The 25,419-nt window shown below is 47.0% G+C and overlaps 1 protein-coding gene across 2 annotated transcripts in view; it reads left to right on the forward strand.

Annotated features, from left to right (window-relative positions):
• Positions 1–25,419, forward strand: part of PARVA (parvin alpha) — a 179,456-nt gene that overhangs the window by 60,856 nt on the left and 93,181 nt on the right. Inside the window, exon 1 of one of the 2 annotated variants that reach the window (XM_059136453.1) lies at positions 9,756–9,783. The exons of the other annotated variant lie outside the window; for it this stretch is intronic. Within the exon in view, the coding sequence (XP_058992436.1) occupies positions 9,771–9,783 (13 nt within the window). The 5' untranslated portion in view covers positions 9,756–9,770. Of the gene's footprint in view, positions 1–9,755; positions 9,784–25,419 lie in introns of those variants that run through there. 2 annotated transcript variants of the gene reach the window in all.

Genomic DNA, 25,419 nt, shown 5'->3' on the forward strand with positions numbered 1-25,419 from the left:
TTCTTCTGTTCATATCAAGATTTTCCAGAATGTTCTTTGAAGAGGGAATTCGTAGTAGTTCTAGCACTGTTTGTTTTAGACCTTATTGTTGAAGCCTGGCATAGCCATTGTGTTTGAGCTTGTCTTCTACCCTGACCTCTGAGAAGAGCTTTTTCCAGAAAGCTGACTGCTTAGGTCTGATCTGTGGCTACACACAAAGGAGATCGTGGTCAGAAATGAGGGCTCTGTTGTTTCCCTGCTGGAATACGGCAAGACAGGGTTTAAAATATGAAAAGGTGTATTAAATGGAATTGTTTTGATGGCTTTAATTCACTTCGAGGTTGCTAGGGAAAGCTAGAGTTCTTAATGACCCACTTGAAGAATAAAATGTCCTTGAACCTCTGGGTCAAATGCTGAATTCCTTCTGCAGGTGGAAAAGCTGCACCTTACGAGGGAGGCCAAGTCTCATTTTTGTGATGACCTTACCCATTTGAAACTTTCCCGGAATCTCTTATCATTAGCTCCCCACCCAAAGGATGAAAAACACCATCTGATTTCCAATTTTTTCCCATCTCTTATTTGAGTTTGCAACTTTCTTGAATAACAGATGGCCAGAGAATGTGTAAGCCCAAATAAAAGCAAAGCATGGGCTTTACTGTGTCTTCATTGGTGTCAGTTGCTTTTTAAAATTAAAATTATGTAAATGATCCCTCGGCTTTAAGTAGCAGAGTCAGAAATGAAAGAAACAACCCCAGCACTTGAGAGAGTGTTTTAGTTTGGGTTGTGCGTTGGGCTTTTTTTTTTTTTTTTAAGCTTTTAATGTTTCCTTTTAAAGAGAAAGAGAAGAGGCATTTATTTGGTAGAAGCCTTTTGCGAGTGGGCTCATTCACAAAGCACACAGAGTTTCACCGGCAGCCAGTCTAGAATATTAGGGCTGGCAGAGACCGTAGTGATCCTTGTTTTAATTGACTTGAGGAGGGAGGAAAAGATTTCTGGAGGAAAAGACCAGAGGAGGGCCTGGCCACGGCGGGCTTGGCATCTTTCTTACCTCAAGGAGTTAAAAGTCTGGGGCTGAGCGTGATCAACCAGATGGTCTTGAACAGTAACATGGTTCATATTGTTTAGATTATCGTGTTGCAAGCACCGTGCCTCGTTTACCTTTTATGGAATAAAGTGTGGAAAATTGACCACAGATGTAAGTAACCAAGAATGACGGGGAAGCTGTTGTTACCAGGCCTCCTCTTTTCTCTCCAACACTCCTGATCCCACAGATAAAAATAAAGAGAGAAATGGGAGGCAGGCGGAAAGCTAGCTTGCCTTACCTCGATGGTGCGCGGGTCTGAGCACCGTCAGCCCTCTGCTCTGTGGTTTTCATAAAGCCACGCTTGGCCTCGAGACTCATGTGCAGGCCGCTCTCAAATTCTGATTTTTCCAAGTGCCCTCCAGTGAAAATATCAGGCCACGTAAGCAGTTTTTTCATCCTGTTTTGAAAGGCACGGGGCAAGGCCACCACGCTGCAAGGGGGCCCTTCTGTAGCCCCATGTTCCCTGCGGGAGGGAAGTGAGGGGCGCTGTGCGGCCGGAGGAGCGTGGGTAAATTCTACATTCCCGTCGCTTCGATTGCTGTCTCAGCTGCGGGCTGGGCCAGATTAATTAGAACTAGACCCTCGTTATTCCCCAGAATGTATTTGTGAGCTTTACGCACGAGCTGGCTACCCAGAATGGGCCCGGCACAGAGAGGGGGCTTGTTGGGACAGGCCTGTGCTTTCCTTTACGGCGTGCTTTTTAGGATTATAAAGGCATTTATGCCTTTTTAAACCCTCAGAGGAATATTCTCCAACCAAAGTAATAAACTAGGTTTAATGAAGTCCTTTTGTTTTCGCTCACTCCCCCCTCTCCTGGCACCTCTGGTGTATGTACCACTGCCAGGCCCACGTTGACTTTTGCCCATCGTCCTTCTCTGTGGCACTTGCTGGAACCCAATCAGGTGACAGGGGCATCCGGGTACTTCATTTCCCATCTGTGTTTAATGAGAAGGATCTTTCCAGAAGTGGCCTTTGGTAGGGTCCAGCCCATTCATTTCTTGCAGGTCTGAAGGCAGAGAGGGCCAGAATTAGCCCGTCGGGGAGCAAGGGGCCTCTGGAAAATGGACACCACTTCTCAGAGTAGTCTACTGGCTTGTGTTCCCTTTATGTGGGGCCCGACACAAGATGGGGCCCACTCCTCTGCTCATTTGTGTTTTCTTTCTTCTTATTCCCATCCGGCTCAGCTCCCCCTGTCTCCTGCCAGGCCCTTCTACTCAACTCTTCCACTAGGCTCTCCCTCTGGAGTCCTAGCTTTACTCTCAAGAAACCCCCCAACATCAGACACCTGTAACCCCTTAGCCCATTCCTCACCTGTTTTCCCTGGAAACCCCGGCCGGTCTCCAGGACACAGCTTTCTTCCCAGGCTTCTCTGGTTTTCCATGCACACTTGCAATTCACTGTCCTTCAGGACCCCTTGGAAACCTAAAAGGTGCCTATCAGCCCACCCCCGTCGCTTACAAAGTCCTGGGGGCTGCATCACACTCACTGAGGACTTGGGCACAAGGTGTTGTCACACACTCCTTCCTTCCTCCCTGGTGAACTTGGTAGTGCCCTACTGGTCTGTCCCCCAGCCATGTCGTTCCTCTGTCTTCTCTGCTCCCGTGACCGTGCTGTCCACGCCGGCACGTGGCTTTGCTGCCAGGCTCCTGTTTGGAATCCCCAACACTTTTCCTCTGAACTTCCCTTCCCTGACTGTAGCCTTCGGTGTCACTGCTTCGACTGCCCTGTCGTCCATGTAAGGACTTCTAGCTCCTGACTGTCTGGTCTCCCAGACCCTCGGTCCCCTCTCACCCCAGCCTGGTGGGTAGTGGATTCTAGCCACATTCTCCAGCATCCTCCCTTGCCCCTGCCCCCACCTCCACTGGGCTTGTTCTTTCTCTGCTTCAACTGAGCAATCCCCAGCCTCAATCAATTCACACGCCTTTATCCTGAGCCTGCTGAGGGCCTGCTAAGAGCTGCTGGGGATAATCACTTAATCTGTCTAAATGACTAGGGACAAGCCCCTGGCTTCTAACATTACCCTAGCCCTCCCTGCCACCCCCGGCCCTGCTCCGCAGTCCGTCGGCTCCTTCTCTTCCCTTCTTCATCCAATGTCGGACACACATCCAATGTCGGTAGTGCTGCTTTTTTGTTTCCCTGAATGCATCACACTGCAGTCTGGCTTCTGCTGCCATCATAATTGCTCCAACGAAGGTTACCTGTGACCCTCCAATTTCCCAGTTTTCTTTCTTCATCTCACAGCGTCTCTCTTCAACCGTCTGCTTCTTGGAGTGTCCGAGCTCTTTTTCCTCAGCTGTGATAGGTATCTCCTGCAGCTCCCCGCTCTCTGAATCCCTGTTCCATTTTCCCCACTGGCTCTCCCTTTTCTTTCTGCTTCCTGAAAAGTGTTATTTCCTTAGTTCCTGTCCTCTGCTGCTCCCCCTGCCCCACCCCCACCCCGGCCAAGACCCTCATCCTGCAACATGGGATGAAATGAAGGGATTGGACCCTACCAAAGGCCACTTCTGGAAAGATCCTTCTCATTAAACACAGATGGGAAACGAAATACCCAGGTGACTGGCTAGTGCTTAGCAGTCTGCTTCTGAGATGATGGGCATGAGGCCCGGGACTGGAAAGTGTTCATTTGGGCGGTAAGAGCACATGTCAGGGCCCGTGGGCTCCAGGTGGGCAAGCCCGTGGCATTAGCAGAGGGTTTGAGGCGCCGCGTTTGGTGTTCACAATCTCACAGGCCACCAGGGGCAATGAATGGGACGTACCTGGAACCTGGAGAAGAGTTGCCATTTCAAAAGTTGGGGTGTGTAGTGGAAACGGGGAGTTTGATCTTAGACATTATGTTTCAGACCATGCTCTCCTCTTACCAGTTGTGTGACCTTGGGCAATTGACTTCTCTCTGGGCTGTACCCCCGCATTTTCACTGGCAAAGCAGATAACTTTATCTTCCTCTTCCCCGGGTTAGGGATCACGCACATCTTAGGAAGATACTATGATTCGCTAGACTTAGTTCAGTGGGTTGATTGAGCTGATAGAGGCATATGCTCTTAGGCTAACCATAAACCCGTAACCAAGGCAGCCCTTCAAAAATCACTTAATCCCTCTTTTATGACACTAGGTTCAGGAGTCAATGAAGAGCATGAGCAGAAGTGGTCCCTGCTCTCAGACTGATTGAAACCACACACCGTGCGGCTAGAGCCCATTCCCTTCCTCTGTGTGTTCAGTAACCATCTCTCACCCGGGTTTCATTGATGGTGGACGGCAGGAGTTCCGAAGATGGAGAGACAAGTGTGGGCCAGAGCAGATGGGGCAAGTGGCCTGGGAGGATCTTTGACTGCCTGGAACAGAAATTTCATGTTCGCACAAAACAAGTAATGAGTGATATAGTCAGAGGCTTCTGCTAAACTTCGGTGGGAGAATTAAAATCGATGCCAGAGGCCCCAGGGAACTGCTGAATATTTTTGAGTGAGAATATGGTGAAACTGTGTTTTCGGAAGATTTGTTTAGCTTCCGTATTTAGAAGACATTTTTGACTGGAAGGATGGAGCCAGGGAGGCATTGGACAGACTGTTGAAGGAATCGGAACCTGATTTGAAGACATACAGGGCTAGGTTGGGAAGGAAAAGTCCTACAAGGCTGTTCCCCATCCTCCACCCCTCCTTTAGATGCCACCTGTGCTTCTGACTGTCCGACTATAGGTTGAAGGCTCCCACAGTCCCTTCCTCGAGTTCAGTTAATTGTTAGGGTGGCTCACAGTAATCGGAAAAGAAGTTTACTTACTAGATTACTGGTTTATTAAGAATATAACTGGGGTGGGGTAGGGGGCACTGAGTGGCTCAGTCAGCTGAGCGGCTACCCCGGGCTCAGGTCATGATCCCAGAGTCCTAGGATCCAGCCCTATGTCAGGCTCCCTGCTCAGGGGAAAGTCTGCTTCTCCCTCTGCCTCTCCTGCCCCCTGCTTATGCTCTCTCTCTCTCTCAAATGAATAAAATCTTAAGAAAAAAAAGCAAATATAGCCCAGGACCAGCCAGATGAAAGAGAGGCAAACGGCAAGCTGTGGGGGAAGGGGCCCAGAACTTCCATGCCCTCTCTGGGCACACCTCTCCCAGTACCTCCCTGCGATTACCAGCCAGGAGCTCTCTGAACCCTGTCCTGAGTGTGTGTGTGTGTGTGTGTGTGTGTGTGTGTGTGTGTGTTGGGGGGAGGCTTTTGGAGGTTTTGTTACATGGGCACAATTGATTAAATCATTGACCACTGGTGATTGATTCAATCTCCAGCTTCTCCGCACTCCCAGAGGTCATGGGGTGGGGTTAAGTGCCAACCTCTAAAAAGGTTGTTTCCCCAGGGAACCCAGTCCCGATCCCTGGGGCTTTCCAAAAGTCCCTTGATTAACATCAATTCAGGTGTGGTTGAAAGGGGCTTGTTTTGCTATCAGAACTTTGCTCTTATCACCTAGGAAATTCCAAGGGTTTAGAGGCTCTGTGCCAGAGATGGGGGATGATGAAGACCAAATATATATTTCCCCTTAGAAATCGTAGTTTCACACAATTGAAAGCAAAAAAAAAACCTCCAAAACTCCAAAGTTACCACTGGGATGTAATGAAAATGACAGCAAAACTTTTTCGTGTTGTAAAATAAAGCAACCTAAATCTTACCATTGTGGCCATTTTTTAAAGTGCGTTTGGTGGCATTAAGCATATTCTCACCATCATGCCGCTGCCCCCACTGTAGAACCTTCCATAGCAATTTGACATTGCGGCAGCATCTGAGCATGCAGTCCATGTGCTTGGGTTTGTGTGTGTTATTTCAACATTTTTTGGTAACTTATTTTATCATATATTGCAAAATATCAGTCTCCAATGATGTGGAAATTAAAAAGAGAGAAGAAAAGAAAGAAGCTAGTCCTTTTCTTCAGATTGCTTGATCAACACTCTTCTAGAGGAATAAGGTAAAAGGTCCCTAGGAAGGAAGAAATGAGGTAGAGGAAGGATGTCCTCTCCCCTCCTCTGCCAGGCAAGAGCCTATACATTCTCAAAGGTCAACTCCTGGGCCCTTCCCTCCAAGAAGCATTCTCTCCCCAACCTCCCCCCATACCCCAAGGCCTCAGCAGAGACGAATCAGCCCTCAGGCTGCCACTGCCCCGTGGACATCAGGCTACTGTAGGCACCGAACATCTTGTTGGCTTCCCCCACTAGAATCTGAACTCTGTGTGGAAACCATGGCCTTTTCATCTCTGTATCCACATCGCCTTGCATACAGTAGGTGCTCAGTGAAGGTTTGCTCTCATGAATCCAATGGAATTAGTTTTGGATGGTGGATCCAGAGCGTGGTAGATGTATTTTATAGATAAAGGAGCATCAGGGCCATGCTTGGCATCCAAGATCCTTCGGGAAGGAGGAGACCATTCAGCTGCTGTGCATAGAATGTGTAGAGAAGACGTGGAAGCTGAAACCCAGAAGTGAATTGGGGCAGCCTATTTAGGAAATGCCTGCTGAGAAGGCAAAGGGAAGAAAAGAGGGGAGGACAGCAGCATGGTCTCTGCTTCCCATTCACTCTTTGACCTTGCACTTCTGCTGGAGCATTCATTCTAGTTTCTAGTTTCTTCCTCAGTATCCAATCATCAGATAGACTTCAGACTTTCCCATTCATGAATTTATTCACCTGTTCAGCAGGTATCCACTAAGTGCCTACTCTGTGTCCAGCTTCATTCCACAGACTTCACTTCCATTATCCCTGACCCCTGAATAACCTTTCGAGGTGGGTATCTGCATTTTGTAGAAGAGGCTCAGAATATGGAGGTATTTGCCCCAAAGACGGCAGCTGATCAGTGGCAGAATCAGATTTTGAACGCAGAGCTTGAATCCTTCCTACATTGCACAGTGTCAGGAGGTCGGTTCTCCGTGAATGTTTGTGGGATCTGTTCTAGGAAAACGTGGACCAGGATGGGAAGAAAAGGGAGAGAAGTGGCAGTTCGAAGAGGAAGAATGCAGCTGGGGTAGGCACGGCGGAGCCCGAGTGGCTCATGACCAAGGAAAGAGAGGGGCTGTGTGGGTCAGACTGTGTTTAGGACAGAGGGTGGACAGGTGTGAGTCTGTGGCAGAAGAGACACCCACTAGTTCTGGTCCCAGGGGGACTGTATGAAGAGTAACTACTGATTTCTGAGCTGAATATATCCTAATGCACTCTCCTCTCCTGGGACATAAGGATGCATGGGGAGTGGACCTCTCTGCTGATTTCTTCTTCAGAACTACATGGCAGGAGAGAGGGGAGGAGGGCCCAGCTGTCTGTCCGGAGCAGCCTTTCACACAGACTTAACTGCATTTATCATTACTGCCTGTGGACTTCTTCATTTGGCCTCAGCCTTCCTCTCTACAAAGTGGTTGAAACATGACTGGATTAACCAGGGTTGGTCTTAGCTATGCTGGGGGCACGAAGGCTGACTCTACCTGACTCGCCGCCTTTGGGGATGGCGGCACCCAGAGGCCCAGCTGAAGGGGCGGGCCTGGGAGGCCATGCTTTAGACGTTGTTTGGGTTCCTGATCTGAGAGTGGCCAGCCCCGTCAACTCTAGTGGTTTTCCAAGGTCCATTTCACAGCCTCTAGACCCTCCTTGTGCTGGCCCATGCGGTCTCTCCCACCATTTCCTGTCATTTCCCCTGACTTCCTCCATGCCAGCTCCACAGGCCTCCTTGCTCTTTATGCATGCAAGTCCGTTTCCACCCCATAGCTTTTTTCACTTTCTGCTTCCTCTTCCCGAATGTTCCTCTGCCATGTATTTGCATATCCTGCTCTTTCACTCAAATCTCTGTTCAAATGCCCCCCCCCTTCCCACCAGGCCTTACTACCTGTTAACAGACAGCACTTCCTGTTTCTCTTCATGCTGTTGCCCTGCTCTGTTTTCCTCTGTAACCTATCCTTGCTGGCATAACGTGTGTGTTGGCTTGCCTTTTCATCATCTTCCCCCTTCACTAGAACGTGAACTCTCTGTGAGGTATTGATCTGGTTCATTGTTGCCTCCCCACAGCGCCTAGAATGATCCTTCATACGTTGTAGGTGCTCAGTTATTACTTGCTGGATGAATGAAGGACCAGGGACCAGCTTCTTCTTCAGGAATCTGAACGAAGGACACAAGTGATTTTCCTGGTTACTGATAGGTTCTGGCCATGTGGGGTCAGTCAGACTTGGAGCTGACAGCCATGTTCATCATGTGTAAGCACTGGCAGCCGGTCAAGATCAAGAGAGAAGCTGAGCTGGGGCGCCTGGGTGGCTCCGTTGTTTAAGCATCTGACTCTGGCTTTTGGCTCAGGTCATGATCTCATAGTCCTGAGATCAAGCCCCAAGCTGGACTGTGTGGTCAGCAGGGAATCTACTTGAGATTCTCTCTCTCCCTCTCTCTGTCCCTCCCCATGCTCACTCGTGTGTGCGCGCGAGCGCATGCGCGTCTGCATTCTCTCTCTCTCTCTCCACCTGCCCAAAATAGTCTTTTTAAAAAGACTTAAAAAAAAAAAAAAAAAAAAAAGAGAGAGAGAGAGAAACCAAGGGCAGAGAGCCCAGGTGTCCTTAAAAGGGGAAGAGAAGGTTTTGCTGGCTGGAAGGCTTCTCTCTTTCCCGTTGTGTCCCAGCCGTACTTGTATTTGTTTCCTCACTGAGTTGTCTGAGGCTGTGTATTGGTTTTCTCTTCCTGCAGGACAAATTCACAAATCTTACAGCTTCGGGCCACTCCCGTTTATTCTCTCACGGTCCTGTAGGTCAGAAGTCCGGGTGGGCTGGGTTCTCTACTCAGGGTCTCACAAGACTGAAATTAAGGTATTGGCCAGACTGGCCTCTTATCTGGAGGCCCTGGGGAAGAATTCACTTCCAGACTCCTTTCAGCTTGTTGGCAATCTTCAGTTCTTTGCAGTTGTAGGATGGAGTCCCTATTTCCTTGTTGGCTTCTGGCAGGGGCTGCTCTGAGCTCCAAGAGGCCCCTCTCAGCTCCTTGCCGTGTGGCCCCCTCCACATCAAATCACTCCCACAGCTCTCCAACTTCCTCTTCTGCTACCAGCAGGAGAAAATTCCATCATCTTACAGGGTTTGTGTGACTAGGTTAGGCTCTAGGCTTGTCTGGATAGTCTATTGATTGACTCAAACTGCACTAACTGGGAACTTAATTACATCTGCAAAATTCCTTTTGCCGTGTAATTTAACATTATCAGAGCATAACGTCTCCCATACTTATAGTCCTAGCATTAGGATCGAGAATCTTGAGGGACCATTTTAGCCTTCTGCATACTATAGTATTTATTTTTTTAATCTCCTTTAATTAATTAACTTGAAGAGGGGAGAAAATGTGTGTGTGTGTGTTTGGGAGGGGGGTGTCTGTAATTTGCGGCCAAAGAGCAATGGCCATAGTCCATAGGGGCCTAGTCTTGGGGAGTGAAGGTGGGGGTTGCAGTTACAAACGTGTCTTCCTGACCTCTGCTAAACTGTGGTTCTTTATTTTTCCTCTGGAATAGAGTTCAGAATATAGAGATGTAAAAGATTAGACCATCTGCCATACTTCAGATGCCAAAAATAATGAAAATAGCTCCTTGCCTCCAAACTCTGGTAGAAAACTTTTTTTTTTCTTTTTAATGCTTTTCCTTGCAGCTCACTGTCCAAGTGAGATCATGGTGATCCCGAGCCTTTTCCCATGACTTAATTGATGAGGAGAGGACCGCCCAGCTAAATCTCACAGAATGCATTCTGAAGGTAATTGGCTGAAAGCCTCCAGCCTCTTGTTGAAATGAGTGGTTTTGGTTAATCCTGCACCACGAAGCTGAAAAGCTATTATGAATGTATATTTTTGTCCTGAGGTATTATCAAGAAATTCCATATAGAAGGAAATAAATTGTGGTTTGGGAATGAGAAAAAAATGTTTTAAGAAAAAGACAAGACATAAGCTCCGTTTCCTGTAGATGTATATCAGAACAAGTTCGAAAGCCGTTTGTGACTCAGAGAGAGGTCACTGACCCAATCTGCTGGGGGAGGCAGGATTTAACAAAACAGTTACATTTTGGTGATTTTTCCTCTGCTGCTGTTAGCTCCTCCATTTGTGCGATATGACACACGTTTTCCGGAACACGGTAGGAACTTGGAGATGGGCAATGGCTCTCCAGTTCACTGCCTAACTTCTAACAACAGAGAGTAGTAGCTGAGCATCAAACAGCATGTGGTAAATGGAGGGGAGGGGGCAGTCATGGGGGGGAAAGCTTACTTTGTGAAAATTGCCAGCAGGTTGAAGGGTTGTGAGATTATCAAATCCTAGAGAGCCTCAGAGCTGGAAGGAGACTTACCCCTGTAGGCTAGGAGTGCCCTCATGTGCTACATGGGCCGGCTCAATGACAGAGACAGGAGGGCATCAGCTCTGCTTGGCCCTATCTGTAGAGTGAGTCAGAAGAAATAAAGAGGCAGCAACTGTGAATTAAGATAAGGAGTCCTAGACCTCGGGTAGTGCCGGGTGCTGCTGCCGGGGGACCCGACACAATTGAGGCTCAGTAACGATTGGTGATCATGATACCTGGTTAGCAGGGTGATAGAATTGAGTAAAACGTGTGGGCAAGCTTTGTAAACCATCAGGCAAACGTAAGCTGTTGGACTGTATTAGTGGTATGAATAAGAAGACATTGAGACTCTTACCCGGGATGGCGGATGGTCAGTGTCTGAAGAAAAGATACATGGAGCCCCAGACAGGTATAGGAAATGCAGGGGAAAACATTGTGTTTTAGGAGCTTGAGACTGCTTAGAAAGGGAGGAGAGGCTGGCCACTGTGCAGATAGAAGCCTCAGGCCCAAGACAGAAAGCCCACAAGGCTCAGATGTGCTTAGCGTTGCGGGTTAGAGTTCTCAATGGTGCAGCCTGCCACCTGAGCTCTTCTGAGCTCCTCACGGGGCTCCCCAAGAAACCAGAGGCCAAGCTCAAGTATGAGGACCTGAGGGGACAAGAACCCACCTTGGAGGTGTCATGGTCCCTGCAAGAAACAAAGGCAGTTTCCATAGCCATTGGATGGTTGTATCCAAGTGGTTTGTGTTGCTTTTGGCCATAATAGGGTTAAGGGCATTTGTTCATTTCTTTATTCAAATAGCATGTATTGATGCCGCCCTTGCTCAGCCCTGTTCTGGGCCCCAGGGAATCAGGGTACAGCTGTCATAGAGGAGCAGGTGTAGTACAATCTTACCTACCCCCCCCCCCCGCCACCCGTGCCCTCAGCCAACAGTGATTTAATACAGTCACCATGGCTGCTGATTTCTTTCCCGAAGATCTTGCTGCCAGACATGCTTCCTCTCCTCTACCTTCAAGTTGTAGCTTGAGCCCTGCGTCTCCTTCAGAGCCTTACCAGATCTTCTCATGCACGTGGATCACCATTTGCCTGTTGTCTCTGGCCCAGGTTACTGTCTCTGATCGCATTCCCACTGGCCTTGTCCTTTTCAGCCTTGTCTGATGGTCCTGAGCCTGGCTTCATGGGTGCTTGTCAAGCTGACGCAGGGTTTGTCACTTCCAGCCTCATGGGCCAGCTGCCGAGAGGCATGTTTGACCCTCCTGTTCCTGGACTCTGTGCTCGTAGTTTCCCTGGAAAGTGGGTGTATCAGGGTTGCCTCCCAAGTGCTATGCACTTGGCAGAAGTGGAATCCAGGTTGTCAGTGGAAATGCGCAGTATGGCATCAGGCAGTGCTGTGGTTAAAGGTGGGTGAGCAGAAAAAGGAGGCATGGCAAGGTATTCCAGATAGCACCGTGAGCCCAAGTTCAAGGGCCAAGACGAAATGAGACTCCACTAATGAAGGTGTGGGGGACCAGGAAGAGGAAGTGCTAATAATTATCAGCCAGTGCTGGCTGATGGGATCAGCCAGTCATCAGATGACTGATCCCATCTTTATGTATAATGACACGCAGTCCAGTCCGGAGTGTCCCGAAGGCATCATATAGTTTCTGGCATTCAGGTTGTTCCTGAAGGAAGAAGTCACTGGCTGTTGCCAGGATAAGTGAACCTTGAGGCATTCCAAGACCTTGGCCTGGGGGAAGGGAAAGCAGCTGAGACTGCATATAACCAGAATGGCAGCATTAGGACTGCAAGATGGTGTGAGCGGCTAGGCTGCAATGCTGGTGGCCTGTCCACGGTGGAGCCATCCTGCAGTCAGTGGAGGGGAACTGAGAGATCCTTTCCACCATGAAAGGGTCCAGCAGAGCTGACCAGGCCTGAGTGGGTACCAAAATCCACAGACGGGACAAATGGAATGAGGGGCGCCACCCAGCAGAAAGAGCCTGTGTCCTTGGGTCGTGGTGACTCCACAGCAAGAATCAGGAATCAGGAAATAAATACCTCAAGTTCCTCTCTCTCTCTCCTGGTCTTCTTGGGGCCCTTCCCATGGATCTGAATTCAGCTGAAGGTAGAAGGCCAGTGTGCCCATTCATGAAGCCCCTTGTGGGCAGGAAGCAGGGGAAGGAATGAAGAGAAGGATCTAGAGGGGCAACAGCAGAGGTTAGAAACATAACTAATTCTGGATCCTTTTTTCTGCTAGAATGGACCCTACCGACATTCTGAAAGCCCCTAGTAAGGCTGGGCTCAGGACTCAGGTGAGGTGAGCCTTGAGAGAAAAATCTCTGTTGCTAGAGTTGACAAGAGCTGAGGAGAGAGGGCCTGGCTTAGCACCTTAAAAGTAACAGGTTGCTCCATACATACGGGGGCCATATGTCCTCCATTTTCTAGGACAGTCTCAATTTCAAATATTCTGTCCCATTTTGCCCATAAGAATACTGGCACTTGTCAGATCACATGCTCCAATTTCTGATTCAGAAAATATGGTCACTGTATCCTTATCCTACAACAAATGCCAGATGGTTTAAAAAGCTAAGAATTTTTTTCCTTTTTAATGGTATACTTATCCCAATTGTTGAGAAAAGACAATTTTCTGACTATTGAAGCAATTGTAGAAATTATCAGTGACAAGTTTGATGGGTTCAGTTACACTGAAAAAAGAAAACACTTTTTTTTTTTTTTTTTTTGTACAACAAAAGTCAACAAAACTAAGAGATGAGAAGTGAAGCAACAGATTGGGGAAATAGTTGCAGTAAATATAACAGCTAAAAACTTAATACCCAGGCACTTCGGAGTTTTATATAAAGCTTACAGGGCACCATCAAGATGTCACTGGACAGATGGTCAAAGCCAGGAGTAGACGATTTACACAAGCGGAACCTTCACTGCAAGCAAATCCCAGGGAGGGATTTTAATAAATCAGGTTAACACAGCTTTGAGTTACCATATCACACCTATCACATTATCAAAAATAAACAAAAGCTACCAAATAGAACATGGGCAGGGCTTTGTTGAGACATGCATGCAGAAGGCATTATAAGTTTCCTTTCCTTTGTCCTCCTAGAAAACAGTGTGATGATATGGAACGCAGATCACAAAAACAGTCCCCCACCCTAACTCAGTAAATCCATTTTTGGAACTATGTCCTAAAGAGACCATGTTGGTTAGTTAGTTAAATATTTATTTTAATATAAGTTAAATAAATATATATTATATATAGAGAGAGAGATAGATATATATATTTAAGCTAGACCAGAACAACCAAAATCACCCACAATTTTGTGGTATGTGTGTGTGTGTGTGTGTGTATGTGTGTGTGTGTGTGTGTGTGTATATATACACATATATATGTATGTATAGCAAAACATCCTAAATTGCCAACAATTATATAATGATTAAATATAATAGTCTAGGATAAATAAAATATTTTATCATTAAAGTCCAGATATGTTCACTTTGTGATGAGGGCAGATATATTTTAAAGTGTTGAAATTTTAAAGTATATTTAAAGTGTTAAGTGAAAAAAATACAGTGAAACTATGGCAGTACCGATTATGGTCATGGGAAAGCTAGTTTTGTCTAATAATAAGGATCCGATAAAAATTTAAATTGTCTAGGGGCGCCTGGGTGGCTCAGTGGATTAAGCCGCTGCCTTTGGCTCGGGTCACGATCTCAGTGTCCTGGGATCGAGCCCCACATTGGGCTTTCTGCTCAGCAGGGAGCCTGCTTCCCCCCTCTGTCTCTGCCTGCCTCTCTGCCTACTTGTGATCTCTCTCTGTGTCAAATAAAATAAATAAAATCTTTGAAAAAAAAATTTAAATTGTCTAGTCCTTGGTTTCCTATAGTAAAAGTGTATTCTATGGTGTCTGGCAGATTGCTGCATTATTGTGGGTGTAGGCAGTCTAAATGGAGCCAGATTTTCCACAAAAATAAGAAGAGTCCGAACAGGGCTCTGACTCTGGTCTTCTGTAGATGGTCTCCGGGGTCAATGCTGGCTGCTTCTTTAGGTAGATCTCCATTCAGGATGGGGGCTGCTTCCAGTGTGGTGCTGTATCCTTCGTCTGCAGAACCCTCTGTCCTCTGTCTCTGTTCCTTGTGTCCTGAGTGTGACGGATGAATGCCCAGGTGCCTGGTGCTAACAGGTGGTGAGCTTCCTTCTGTGTGTTTCTCAAGTCCTTGAATGTAGCAGTACATACTTAACCATAAAATCTTACCAAGTTCATTCACATCAAGATCAATTGAGTTACCTTCGCTGAGGAGAAAAGCCAATGTCATCTCTAGTGTCTATTTTTGGGGGTATTTTTAACGCCTTAAATGATAATCTGTTAAAAGGAGGAGGGGCTGGGGGAGGGTTCATTGCGCAAATGTGAAACTCGCAAATACCAAACCCCGTGTGCCTCCTATGAACAGGCGGCTGGCGCGTGGCCTACTGCAGTCTCTGGCATGCCTCTCGTCCCCAGCGGGAAGAGAGAGGCCAGAGCACACTGCTGAACTCCAAGGTCTGCATCTGTTGGGGTGCACTGATTTCCACTGGGAAATCCAGGTCCACGGGTAGCTTGTCTGGGGCAGCGACTTCTGTCGACGTTAAGTACTTATATGCAGACCCCTTGAGAGTGTGGAATTCTGCAGCTCGTGTTCTCTGTGACCTTGAATAAAGTGCTTGGCCCCTGAATTTTCACAGCAGAAGCAAATCTGAGGAAGGATCCTGAGGACAGGTGGTGTGAGTGCTCTGAGTTCAGTTGCCGTGTCTGAGAGTGGATCCCATGTATATTAAGAAAATTTATAAAAGGTGAAAGAGGGGTGCCTGGGTGGCTCAGTCGGTTAAGCGTCTGCCTTCGGCTCAGGTCATGATCCCAGGGTCTGGGGATTGAGTCCTATATCAGGCTCCCTGCTCAGTGGAGAGCCTGTTTCTCCCTCTCCAGGCACTCGTGCTCTCTCTTGCTATCTCTCTCTCCCTCTCAAATAAATAAAAGCTTTAAAATAAGTAAATAAATAAATAAAAGGTGAAAGAAAGAGAAAATAGAAACCCTTAGAATTCCAGGTGTGCGTCCCAAAGACCATACTGGCCTGGTTGTTAGGGAACGGGCAAGAGTTTTGAATTCAGCAGGACCGCGTTTCAGGTACCTTACTGCCTCTTCCTCATATGGAACACATTCTTGACAGTGTCTATCTCTTAGGACATTTGGGAGTTAAAATTAAGTAGTTGTATGTAAAGCACATAAATGAATGCATAGCGCAGAATAAACCTGGGTAAGTATCCATACTCCTCTCCACCCCTCACCTGATAGGGTGCGTAGCAAATGGGAGGAGCTCGGTTCATCACGGGTCCACATCTTCCCTGAGTCACTTGGGCAGAGCTGTCGTCTGATTCATCCACCACACTATAGTGATAACCAGACACAGAGAATGTGATTCTGTTGGGTATACGGGGGCATAGCCAGTAGCCAGCAACAGAACAAGAAAGGCAGGGAGGGATGGGACGTGGATCTGACTCTTTCCTTGGTGCACTCGGATTACTGGTCCACATGCTCACAGTGAAGATATGGTCTTGCCACCTCGGGGTATAGCAATCTCTGAGCACCATCCCAGCACAGCGGCATCAGTGAAGGGTCCACAGTGAAACAGTAGGCTCTCCCAATGGGTATACTGAGTCCAGCAGCAGGAGCTTGAAGGGAAGATGCTCAGATGGGCAGAAAAGCAGATGGCAGCCTGACTCTAGGTGGGGGTACTTGGGCTTGGGGTAATGTGCTAAGCAGATTCTGGGACAGGGATCAAGGCAGGAGGTCAACCATAAGATCTTGGGTAATGCAATGTGACTGCCTTTAGTATTGGAATGAAGCACCGTACTGGGGTCAAAGGATGGTGCTGTGGAGCCCAGGAAAGCCTCAGGTCAAGGTGGAGCCTGAAAACTGAGCAAGGGTGAGTTACCCAGGAGGGTCTGGTGGTCTCAGTCATGGGAATGAGATGGGATGCAGCAGCTGGGAGTCAAGGTGGACCAGACATTGTACCTCTTTGGAGGCAGATCACTGGTTAAAATTTGGACTCCCCTCCACAGATGTCAGAGATCATTGCTCCAAAGTTCTTCAGGGTGACCTTCAGGGGTGATCATTGCTCCAAAGTTCTTCAGGGGTGACCCTTCAGGGGCCATTTCCCTGGCCCCTTCCCTTTCTTCCCTCCCCAGCTTGTCTAAATCAGTGTAGGGTGACACTTAGCCAAGAGCTTCTAGCAGGTCTTTGGTGAAAGAAGGGAACTGTATATAATGGGAAATGATCTTTGGTATATTATAGTTGCTTTAATTTGGGTTTAGTCATGATGTTTATTTGTTCTGAAATCTCCAATCTCAATAAAGTGATTTTGTATTTATCAGAAGGAACATAGATTCAAAATGGTCACGGAGCACTATTTATGGCCTCTTTTCTAAGCTGCCTTGGCTGACTTTCTGAGGACAGATTCCCTTATTGACTTCCTGTTGCTTTTTTCTTCATGACCACGGACTCTAGATCTTCACTGTTTCCCTTCCTCCTGGTCCATTACATGTTCCAGCTGGACCAGTAGTTCTCTGTGGGGGCGATTTTTCCTCTTTGGGGGCATTAGGCAATGTCTTGAGACATTTTTGATTGTCACGACTAGGGCAGGAGTGGAGGGATACTGTTGGCATCTGGTGAGTAGAGGCTAGGGATATTTCTAAACACCCTACAATGCACAGGACCGCCCCCCAAAACAAAGAATTATCCGTTCCACAACGTCCGTAGTGCTTCTATTGAGAAATCCTGCGATAGACTGTAAGCACGTTAGGAGCCGACGTCACCACTAGCAACTAACATTTATCAAACTCTTACTATGTGTCAGGCATTTCCCGGACATTTTCTACAAATTAACTCAATCTTTTTTGTTAGGAATTACTGTTGCTTCATTTTACGGCTAGGAGATGTGAAACATGAGGATGTTAGGTAACTGACCCAAGGTCACACAGCTAGGCAACTGGTGAGGCCACTCAGGAATGAGAATAGTCTTAGTAGTAGCAATGGGACTTGTCTTCATATGTATAAAGCCAAGGGCTTTGCACATCTTGACCCGTTTCATCTTTGCCGCAAGCCCCTGGGATAGATATCCTATTATACCCCCTTCAGATACGCAGAAGCTGGGGCTCAATGGAGCTTGCCTTGTAACTATGAATTTGCACATTTTTATAATTAGTGCCTATCTCCACCACAGCACTGTGACCCTACGCATGCAGGGACCTTATTGCTTTCTTGTTCCTTGGAGTAACCCCACTCTTTAGCCCAGGATCTACCACTAGTGATCGAAGGACAAGGGAATGCAGTGGCGGTGTGTTAGAGCCCCACGGATGCTCTCTGCCCTGGTGCTTTCTTGAGATTCCTGCCTCCACTGGAATTCAAAGCTACCCCTACAAAACGGTCTGGTCCTCATCACCATGTTAAGACCTAAAAGTGGTGGAGATGGGTCCAGAGCAACCACTCTGGCCTCTCCTGGCCTTGTCAGAACGAACAGGAGCATGTATTTATAGCAGCCCAAAAAAAAAGTCATGGCCATGTTAAACCCCAGATTTCCAGGCACCTTGGAAAATTGTTATGACCTGGTCTCAGAGGAGAGATGGGCTCTCTTGTGGCTGAGTACTCATGTCCCTTCCTAATGAAGTTTGATGACACATGACACTAGGTAGAAATCTTTTTTTTGTTGTTTTCTCTTCTGATATCTGGATATTTTCAGAACTTAGATAATTTTATCCTATTTACATCAAACAGGCAGGTAACTCTAGACTTTTCTATCTGTATTATTTCTTGGAAGGTATAACGTGATTATGAATGACAGTAATTGACATTACATGCTTTAATTAAATTTCCTTTGCTGTGAATCAAAACCTTTTAGTCCCGTTCTGCAGTGCTATTTCTAGACTTCTCCTTTACATACTCTGATGTGTTAGGCAGCAGGTATGACATAAATTTGCTTTTATAAATTCTGCATCCCATAGACTAAATGAGATAATATGTGCGAGTCAGTCAAATGCCAGCCACGTGATCGTTATGAATCCAAAAATGTTAGCTAAATTCGCATACTTTGTGGCTTTTGGGTTTGGGCTCTTTGAAGAATATGGTGCTTCCTAAAGGATAATCATAAAGCTGGTGGTTGTAAAAGGCCCCGTTTTTTAAATGATTATGGGTAGCATGGTAATTATATCCCAGGATTTCTCTTTCCAGAGCTTTTAAAGGGTCTGTAGGACCTTAGAGGATTACTCTTTTCCAAGAGGGAAAGTACCCCAGATAGCCTCCTATTCCCTGTGACCCCTAAACGACATGTCCTCCACAGTCTGGAGCCGCCAGTCTGCTAGAGGGGACCACAAAAGAAGTTCTGGACAAGTTCCTCGAGCCCAACTCCCCTCCCTTCATTTAGGAGCACAAAGCACCTTGCCTTGGAAAATGCACCTGCAGCCTTTTTCAGGCATCTGGCCCTCCTGAGCTTTGAGCATCCTTGAGCACAGCTGCAACACTGTCTCCCAGCAGGATCCATACCTTGGTCTTCAGGGTCCAGTGGAGCAGGAAGTTTAGAATCCCCTGCTTGACTGGCTGTGGTGCCTCCCTCCAGCCCAGGGCTTTTCCCTCGGCTGGATGCTCCATAAGACCCTCTCTGTCTCCCTGCTGAGTCTCTCCCCTCCCCCTGGGGCAAGGGTCCTGGAGGACTGACCACAGTAATAGGCATCCCTGCCGAGACTCCCAGGATCCAGCATCTTGGGAACTGGCCCCTTGTCTCTGCAGAACTCTGTCAGGGCACAGATGAACTGGTCCCGGGATCTGGGGAATCCATTTAGCCCAGTGCCAGCGCTGGGACGTCTCCCTGCTTCATCTGTAAGTGACACACGTGCACAGCACCGGGGCATGCCCCCGCCCCAGCAGCTCTTTGCATTAGACCAACCAGCCAACAACTCAAAGGGCCACATGACCAACCAATACTCAAATTCAAGAGTTTTCTTCTTGTTCTCAACACAAGTTGCTAAGTTCATGATTAGAACTTACCTAAATTCCTCATCTAACCTTCCTTATCTAACTATAAGTTTAGGCTCCCTCTCCTGAAAGGACAGGTTCCCCACAACCACTGAAAAAAGGCTGAGGGCACAGCATGGCTGCCCTGTGTCCAGGGTAGCCTGGGCTCACCCAGCTGTAGCCCCTAGCCTGCCTCAGGAGAGGCTTCTCACCTGGAGTCTGTGGCTGGACTAAGAAATTCCAGGTCACCCCAGATGAGGCTCCCTTTTCCATAGTGGTGACCTCAAGAAAACACAGAGCCTGGCCTCCGCACGCACCCAGCTCCGATGGGTGGCTGGAGGTGCAGAGCCAGGCCGGGCCGAAACAAGCAGGCCGTCTGGATTTCCAGTTGCCAAGAGGCAAGAGGCAGAATCCTGCTTGCTTTGCAGCAAGTTCATGAGTCTCCCGTGGCATGATATTAAATTATATAGGCAGCCACTTGTTTTCGACTGATGCACCAAGCCGAGAGTGGCATCCAGCAGGCAGCATTCTCCTCAGGAAACAGTTGGAAAGATCCTATAGCTCCGCACATCTCCAGACCTCTGAAAACTGGCCTGACGGCAGGGGGCTGTGGGCCGTCACAGGGAGTGGTGAGCTCTGGGCAGAAGTACCATGCTTGTGGCTGACACCCTGGACCATGGGCTGTGGGGCTCTCTGCCCTAAAGGTATGTCAGAGCCTGGACAAAGTTGCACATGCGGCTGCAGGGGGTGATTCTCTGTTGGGGGTGCTCTGGCCAGCTCTGGGCTCCTCTCCAGTGCTGGGGCGTCTGAGATGGGAGGTGTCCACTCCTTTTGCCTCTGAACGTTGTTTATATCCACCTGCCCTGCCTCAGCCTCGCTCTGTTGTTAGAGGTAACTATGGAGGGAGGGTGTGTGTGTGTGTGTGTGTGTGTGAGAGAGAGAGAGAGAGAGAGAGAGAGAGAGAGAGATGTTTAGGGGTGGGGGACGAGAGGAGGGTAGACAAAGAAATGAATAAACAAAGGAGTGCTAGTCAGCGCTGCCTGCTGCCCTCTGCTCCTGCATTAAGACTATATCTAAGTGTGTGTTGTGAACGTGGAGAAAGAAGCTTTTGGCCCCAGGCGAGCAATTAGACTGCTAAATGCTTGTCCTAAGCCAGCTCCGTAGCCAGACTGGAGAGGGTGTTGTGACTCTCATTAGTGACAGCGATATGAATAGGACAGATATCTTCCTTGAAGAGCTCATAATCAATAATGCCTAATGGGCCTTTCCAATTCCCCAAATAGTTTGGGATAAATCTATTAAGACAAGGACTGAAATGGGTTTGATTGACATGCATGCAAAGTTCTTGGCAAGACTTTCCACTCCATTTCCGCCCAGATTAGACGTGGTGTGACCATTCACATGTTTGGGTTTATGGCTGGGCTGGAAAGCCTCCGCATGGGTTTTGACAGGTTAAAGGTTAATATCAGTGTGGCTCCCTGGATCTAGGTTCTGGAAAGACCATAATTAATAAAGGAGTGAAAAGAGTAGCCATGAACACCTTTTGGCCATATGAGTGAGCCTTCTTGGCTCTCCTGAAGCTGGCTAGGGAAGATGTGGCTCCTCCCTGGGCTCTTTCATCACGGATTAACAGCCCAACTGATGAATGTCTACACCCTAGAGTCACTAATTTCTACTCTCTGGGAAGCATCTGTGTCGACAGTCAGAAAAAATAGCAACTCTGAGGGGGGGGAAAGCAGGTGTTTTTGAGGGCTCTGGAAGTTAGAGCTGACCCCCGGGGTCCTAAGAAGAGCCAGTGTTGGCCCTTTGATTGATTGGGATGGTAGGGGGAGCAGACTTCGAGGGTAAGAAGGTGCAGAGGGGGTCCTGACAGGTGTCCCATTGTTGCCCCACTTCCTCCGGCCAAGCCATGGGGGTGAGTGTTTGCCCCAATATTTACTAGATATTTACATATTTTTTCCTTCATATAAATTGCCATATAATGTAATTGATTAACTTTCCTTGGGGGCTTTGATAGGTTGTTATTATGGATTTTTATAATGTGGTCATCATGTTGAAAGTATTAATCTCTGCTTGCTATATTAGTTGCCTTTTTTTCTAGACTGACCTTCTGCTCAGTTGTTTGCTCTGATCTGCCTCTTTATTTTACAAAACAAGTCTGTCGGTTCCTTGTGCTCCCTACACCCAGAACCTAGTTCTTATGTAACATGGCAGAAACACAAACAAGAACTTCTTAATATACATATACAAGAGTAGAAAGAATAGTGTAGCACACTCCAGGGAGCCCATCACCTGCTCGAACAATGATTAGTCCACGGTCAGTCTTGTTTCATGTCTACCTCCGTCTGACCCTCAGCCCCCACCAAAAGGTTCCTTTGCAGTGAATCCCAGATAGATCATTTCAGTACATATTTTTCATTATAGATCTTCAAGATAAGGATTCTTTTTAAAAATAGAATTATATTACCTGCAGGTGAGAATTTAATAATTCCCTAACATCCAGACCCATACTTTTGACTGTTTCATTTGTTTATTATGAAATGTCCAGACCCATACTTTTGACTGTTTCATTTGTTTATTATGTTTACAGTTTGTTGGAGTCAAGAGTGAAATAAGACTCATGTGTTGCGATTGGGTGATATTTTCTCACATCTCTTTTATTCCTCTGTATTGTAGAAACCTATGGAGTTTCCCACAGACTAGGTCTTGCCAGTTGCATCTTAATGGTGTCAGTTAACATGTTCCTCTGACCCCTGTATTTCTTGAAGACTGGCAGGTAGATCTAGAACTGATGGTGGTTTGTCTCTTTGGAGGTCAGGGGAAGGAGAGATATTACATCTGGTTGTGTCTCGTTTGTGGGGAGCCATTGACGATCATTACACTAATTCCTTCGAGATTTCCAAATGTTATATTCTAGTTCATTTATTCTATCATCATTCAATGTCAGATTTTCTTTCCCTTTACTTACCAGTTTTAAAAATGAGTGGGTTACCTACCTCCTTCAGAGGCAGCTTAAAAGGAGAAATGCTGTGTTTTGTTTCTCTAGTTTTTTTACTATTAACTTATGGGTTTAAATATATTTGATGCATTTCTATTGCCATTGTTGTCCTTATTGGCACTCCATTTTTTCTGTCTTTAGCCAGTGGAAGCCTCTTTGATAGGACCCTACATAGTGAAAATTCATAGCTTATGGGTTTTGGCAATAAGATGTTCCAGGCTCATCTCACATATTTTCTGCCTCGGATCTAGAATCAGTCATTTCTCTGAGGAGCTCTGATTCCTTCTGGGAGGAAATGGAATTATTATTTTTTTCTTTTTTTAATTAACATATAATGTGTTGTTTGTTTCAGGGGTACAGATCTGTGATTCATCCATCTTACACAGTTGACAACGTTCACCATAGCCCATACCCTCCCCAGTGTCCGTCACCCGGCTATCCCATCCCTCCCACCCCCCTCCCCTCCAGCAACCCTCAGTTTGTTTCCTGAGATTAAGGGTCTCTTATGGTTTGTCTCCTTTCCCGGTTCCATTTTGTTTCATTTTCCCCTCCCTTCCCCCATGGCCTCCCTGCCCTGCCTCTCAAATTCCTCATATCAGTGAGATCATATGATAATTGTCTTTTTCTGATTGACTTATTTCACTTAGCATAATACCCTCTAGTTCCATCCACATCCTTGCAAATGGCAAAACTTCGAGGGTTTTTTATGGCTGCATAGTATTCCTGTGTGTGTGTGTGTGTGTGTGTGTGTGTGTGTATACACCACATCTTCTTTATCCATTCATCTGTTGATGGATATCTAGGCTCTTTCCATAGTTTGGCTATTGTGGACATTGCTGCTATAAACATTCAGATGCAGTGCGCCTTTAGATCCCTACATTTGTATCTTTAGGGTAAATACCCAGTAGTGCAATTGCTGGGTCGTAGGGAAGCTCTATTTTCAGTTTCTTGAGGAACCTCCATACTGTTTTCCAGAGCAGCTGCACCAACTTGCATTCCTACCAACAGTGTAGGAAGGGTCCTCTTTCTCCACATCCTCACCAATACCTGTCATTTCCTGACTTGTTCATTTTAGCCATTCTGACTGGTGTGAGGTGGTATCCCACTGTGGTTTTGATTTGTATTTCCCTGATGCCAAGTGATGGTGAGCACTTTTTCATGTGTCTGTTGGCCATCTGGATGTCTTCTTTGCAGAAGTGTCTGTTCATGTCTTCTGCCTATTTCTTAATTGGATTATTTGTTGTTTGGGTGTTGAGTTTGATAAATTCTTTATTGATTTTGAATACTAGCTGTTTATCTTATATGTCATTTGCGAATATCTTCTCCCATTCTGTCAGTTGTCTTTTGCTTTTGTTGACTGTTTCCTTTGCTGTGGAAAAGTTTTTATCTTGACAAAGTTCCAGTAGTTCATTTTTGCCCTCGCTTCCCTTGCCTTTGGTGATGTGTCTAGGAAGAAGTTGCTGTGGCTAAGGTCGAAGAGGTTGCCTGTGTTCTCTTCAAGGATTGTGAAGGAATTATTATTTAGACGCCACAATCCAGATGCTGTGGGTACTGAGCACTATTTTTTTTTTCCACCTCTGAAAATTCATCCAACCCATAGTCACTGTCATCAGCAGCATTACTGCGCATTAGGACCACCATGATTGTCACCCCCACTCCTATCACCAGAGAGCTCTTCCTGTTCCTAAGTGTCCACGTTCCAGGCTCTATAAAACCCCTGAGATATTCCTTCTCCAACATGTCTGGGCACTTTCAGTCTGTCCCTTGCTCCAAAGCACCCTCTCTATCATAAAGCACTAATGGGACTTCTCTTCCCTCTTTCTCTGTGCTGTCTCTCTTCATCTGTTTGAAACCCAGGACAAGGGAATGATTAAAATCTCCTCCAGCTAGGTTTCTGAGCTCTTGCTAAAGTCATTTCTATTTCCCCAGGCCATCCCTGATCAGTCCTTCTCTCCTCTGCTTACACACAATGCCAGTGCGCTGGGAAGAAGGTCGGGAGGCACCGAACGTGCGCGAAGACATGTTCTACGATGCCGGGCATTTGGTGTGATATTATTTCATCGAAGCTGCATTACAAACCAGTGAGCTAAGTGTTATGATTCCCATTTTAGGAGGGAAGGAAAGTTAAACCAGAGACAGAGCTGGGGTTGAGCTGAGGTCTGTCTTCCTCCAGAGCCCAGGCCAGCTCAGACTGCCTGATGGTGGTACATCCCAGGAAGGCGTATGCTTATATAGACGCACTTGGGAACTTTCTGCAGACATTCTGCAATTTGAAAAACTCTGCTTTTCTTTTCCTTCCATGGCTGCCCTTTGCCTTCAGGATTAAATCTACATTTTGCATGTTCTGGCCTTTGGCTTAACTCTCTAACACCCCACAGACACATTACTCTCTGGCAATCTTCATGAAAACGTGTTTTCTCTCCTGTCTCCTGCTCTTTGATACGCCTTGCTCCCTCTACATCTACTAAACCCCTAGTTCTCCTTGAAGAAGAAAATAAAGCATCTCCTTTGAGAAGATGATTTACACTGATTTACACTGCCAAATGAGTTAAGTGATACTCCTGTTGTATCCACAGAGTACGAGGCTATACGCTGGGGCTGGGTTTTATTCATCCCTCTGACCCTAGGACCCAGCACAGTGCCTGGCCCAGGAAAGTTGCCAGCAATGCTGTTGAATGCATACTTCAACCGATGAACAAGTGGGTGGTACCTGCTGTCCCACACTCTGTCCCCTGGGTGTAATGTTATCTTCTTTGAATGGTCTTGACCGTTTCTTGTGGCCTCATTCACTCTGAGCTTCAGTCGTGCATGTTTATTCTGTCTGTGAGTTAAATTGTGCTCTCGGTCTGGAAGATGCCGTGGAAGGAGGCTCCTAACACATTGCCTTGCACGTTGTCAAGTCTCAATAATTACCCGTAGAATTGAATCAAATGGAGGGTTGCACCAAAGGGAGCTACCGTGGAAGTGTCAGGCATGCAATCAGCAGAATGCCAGACAGGCAGGGCAAGCATCTCTGATTTACTACAATTTCTTTTAAT

The sequence above is a fragment of the Mustela lutreola genome, chromosome 1, assembly GCF_030435805.1.
Source record: "Mustela lutreola isolate mMusLut2 chromosome 1, mMusLut2.pri, whole genome shotgun sequence".
NCBI lineage: Eukaryota > Metazoa > Chordata > Mammalia > Carnivora > Mustelidae > Mustela > Mustela lutreola.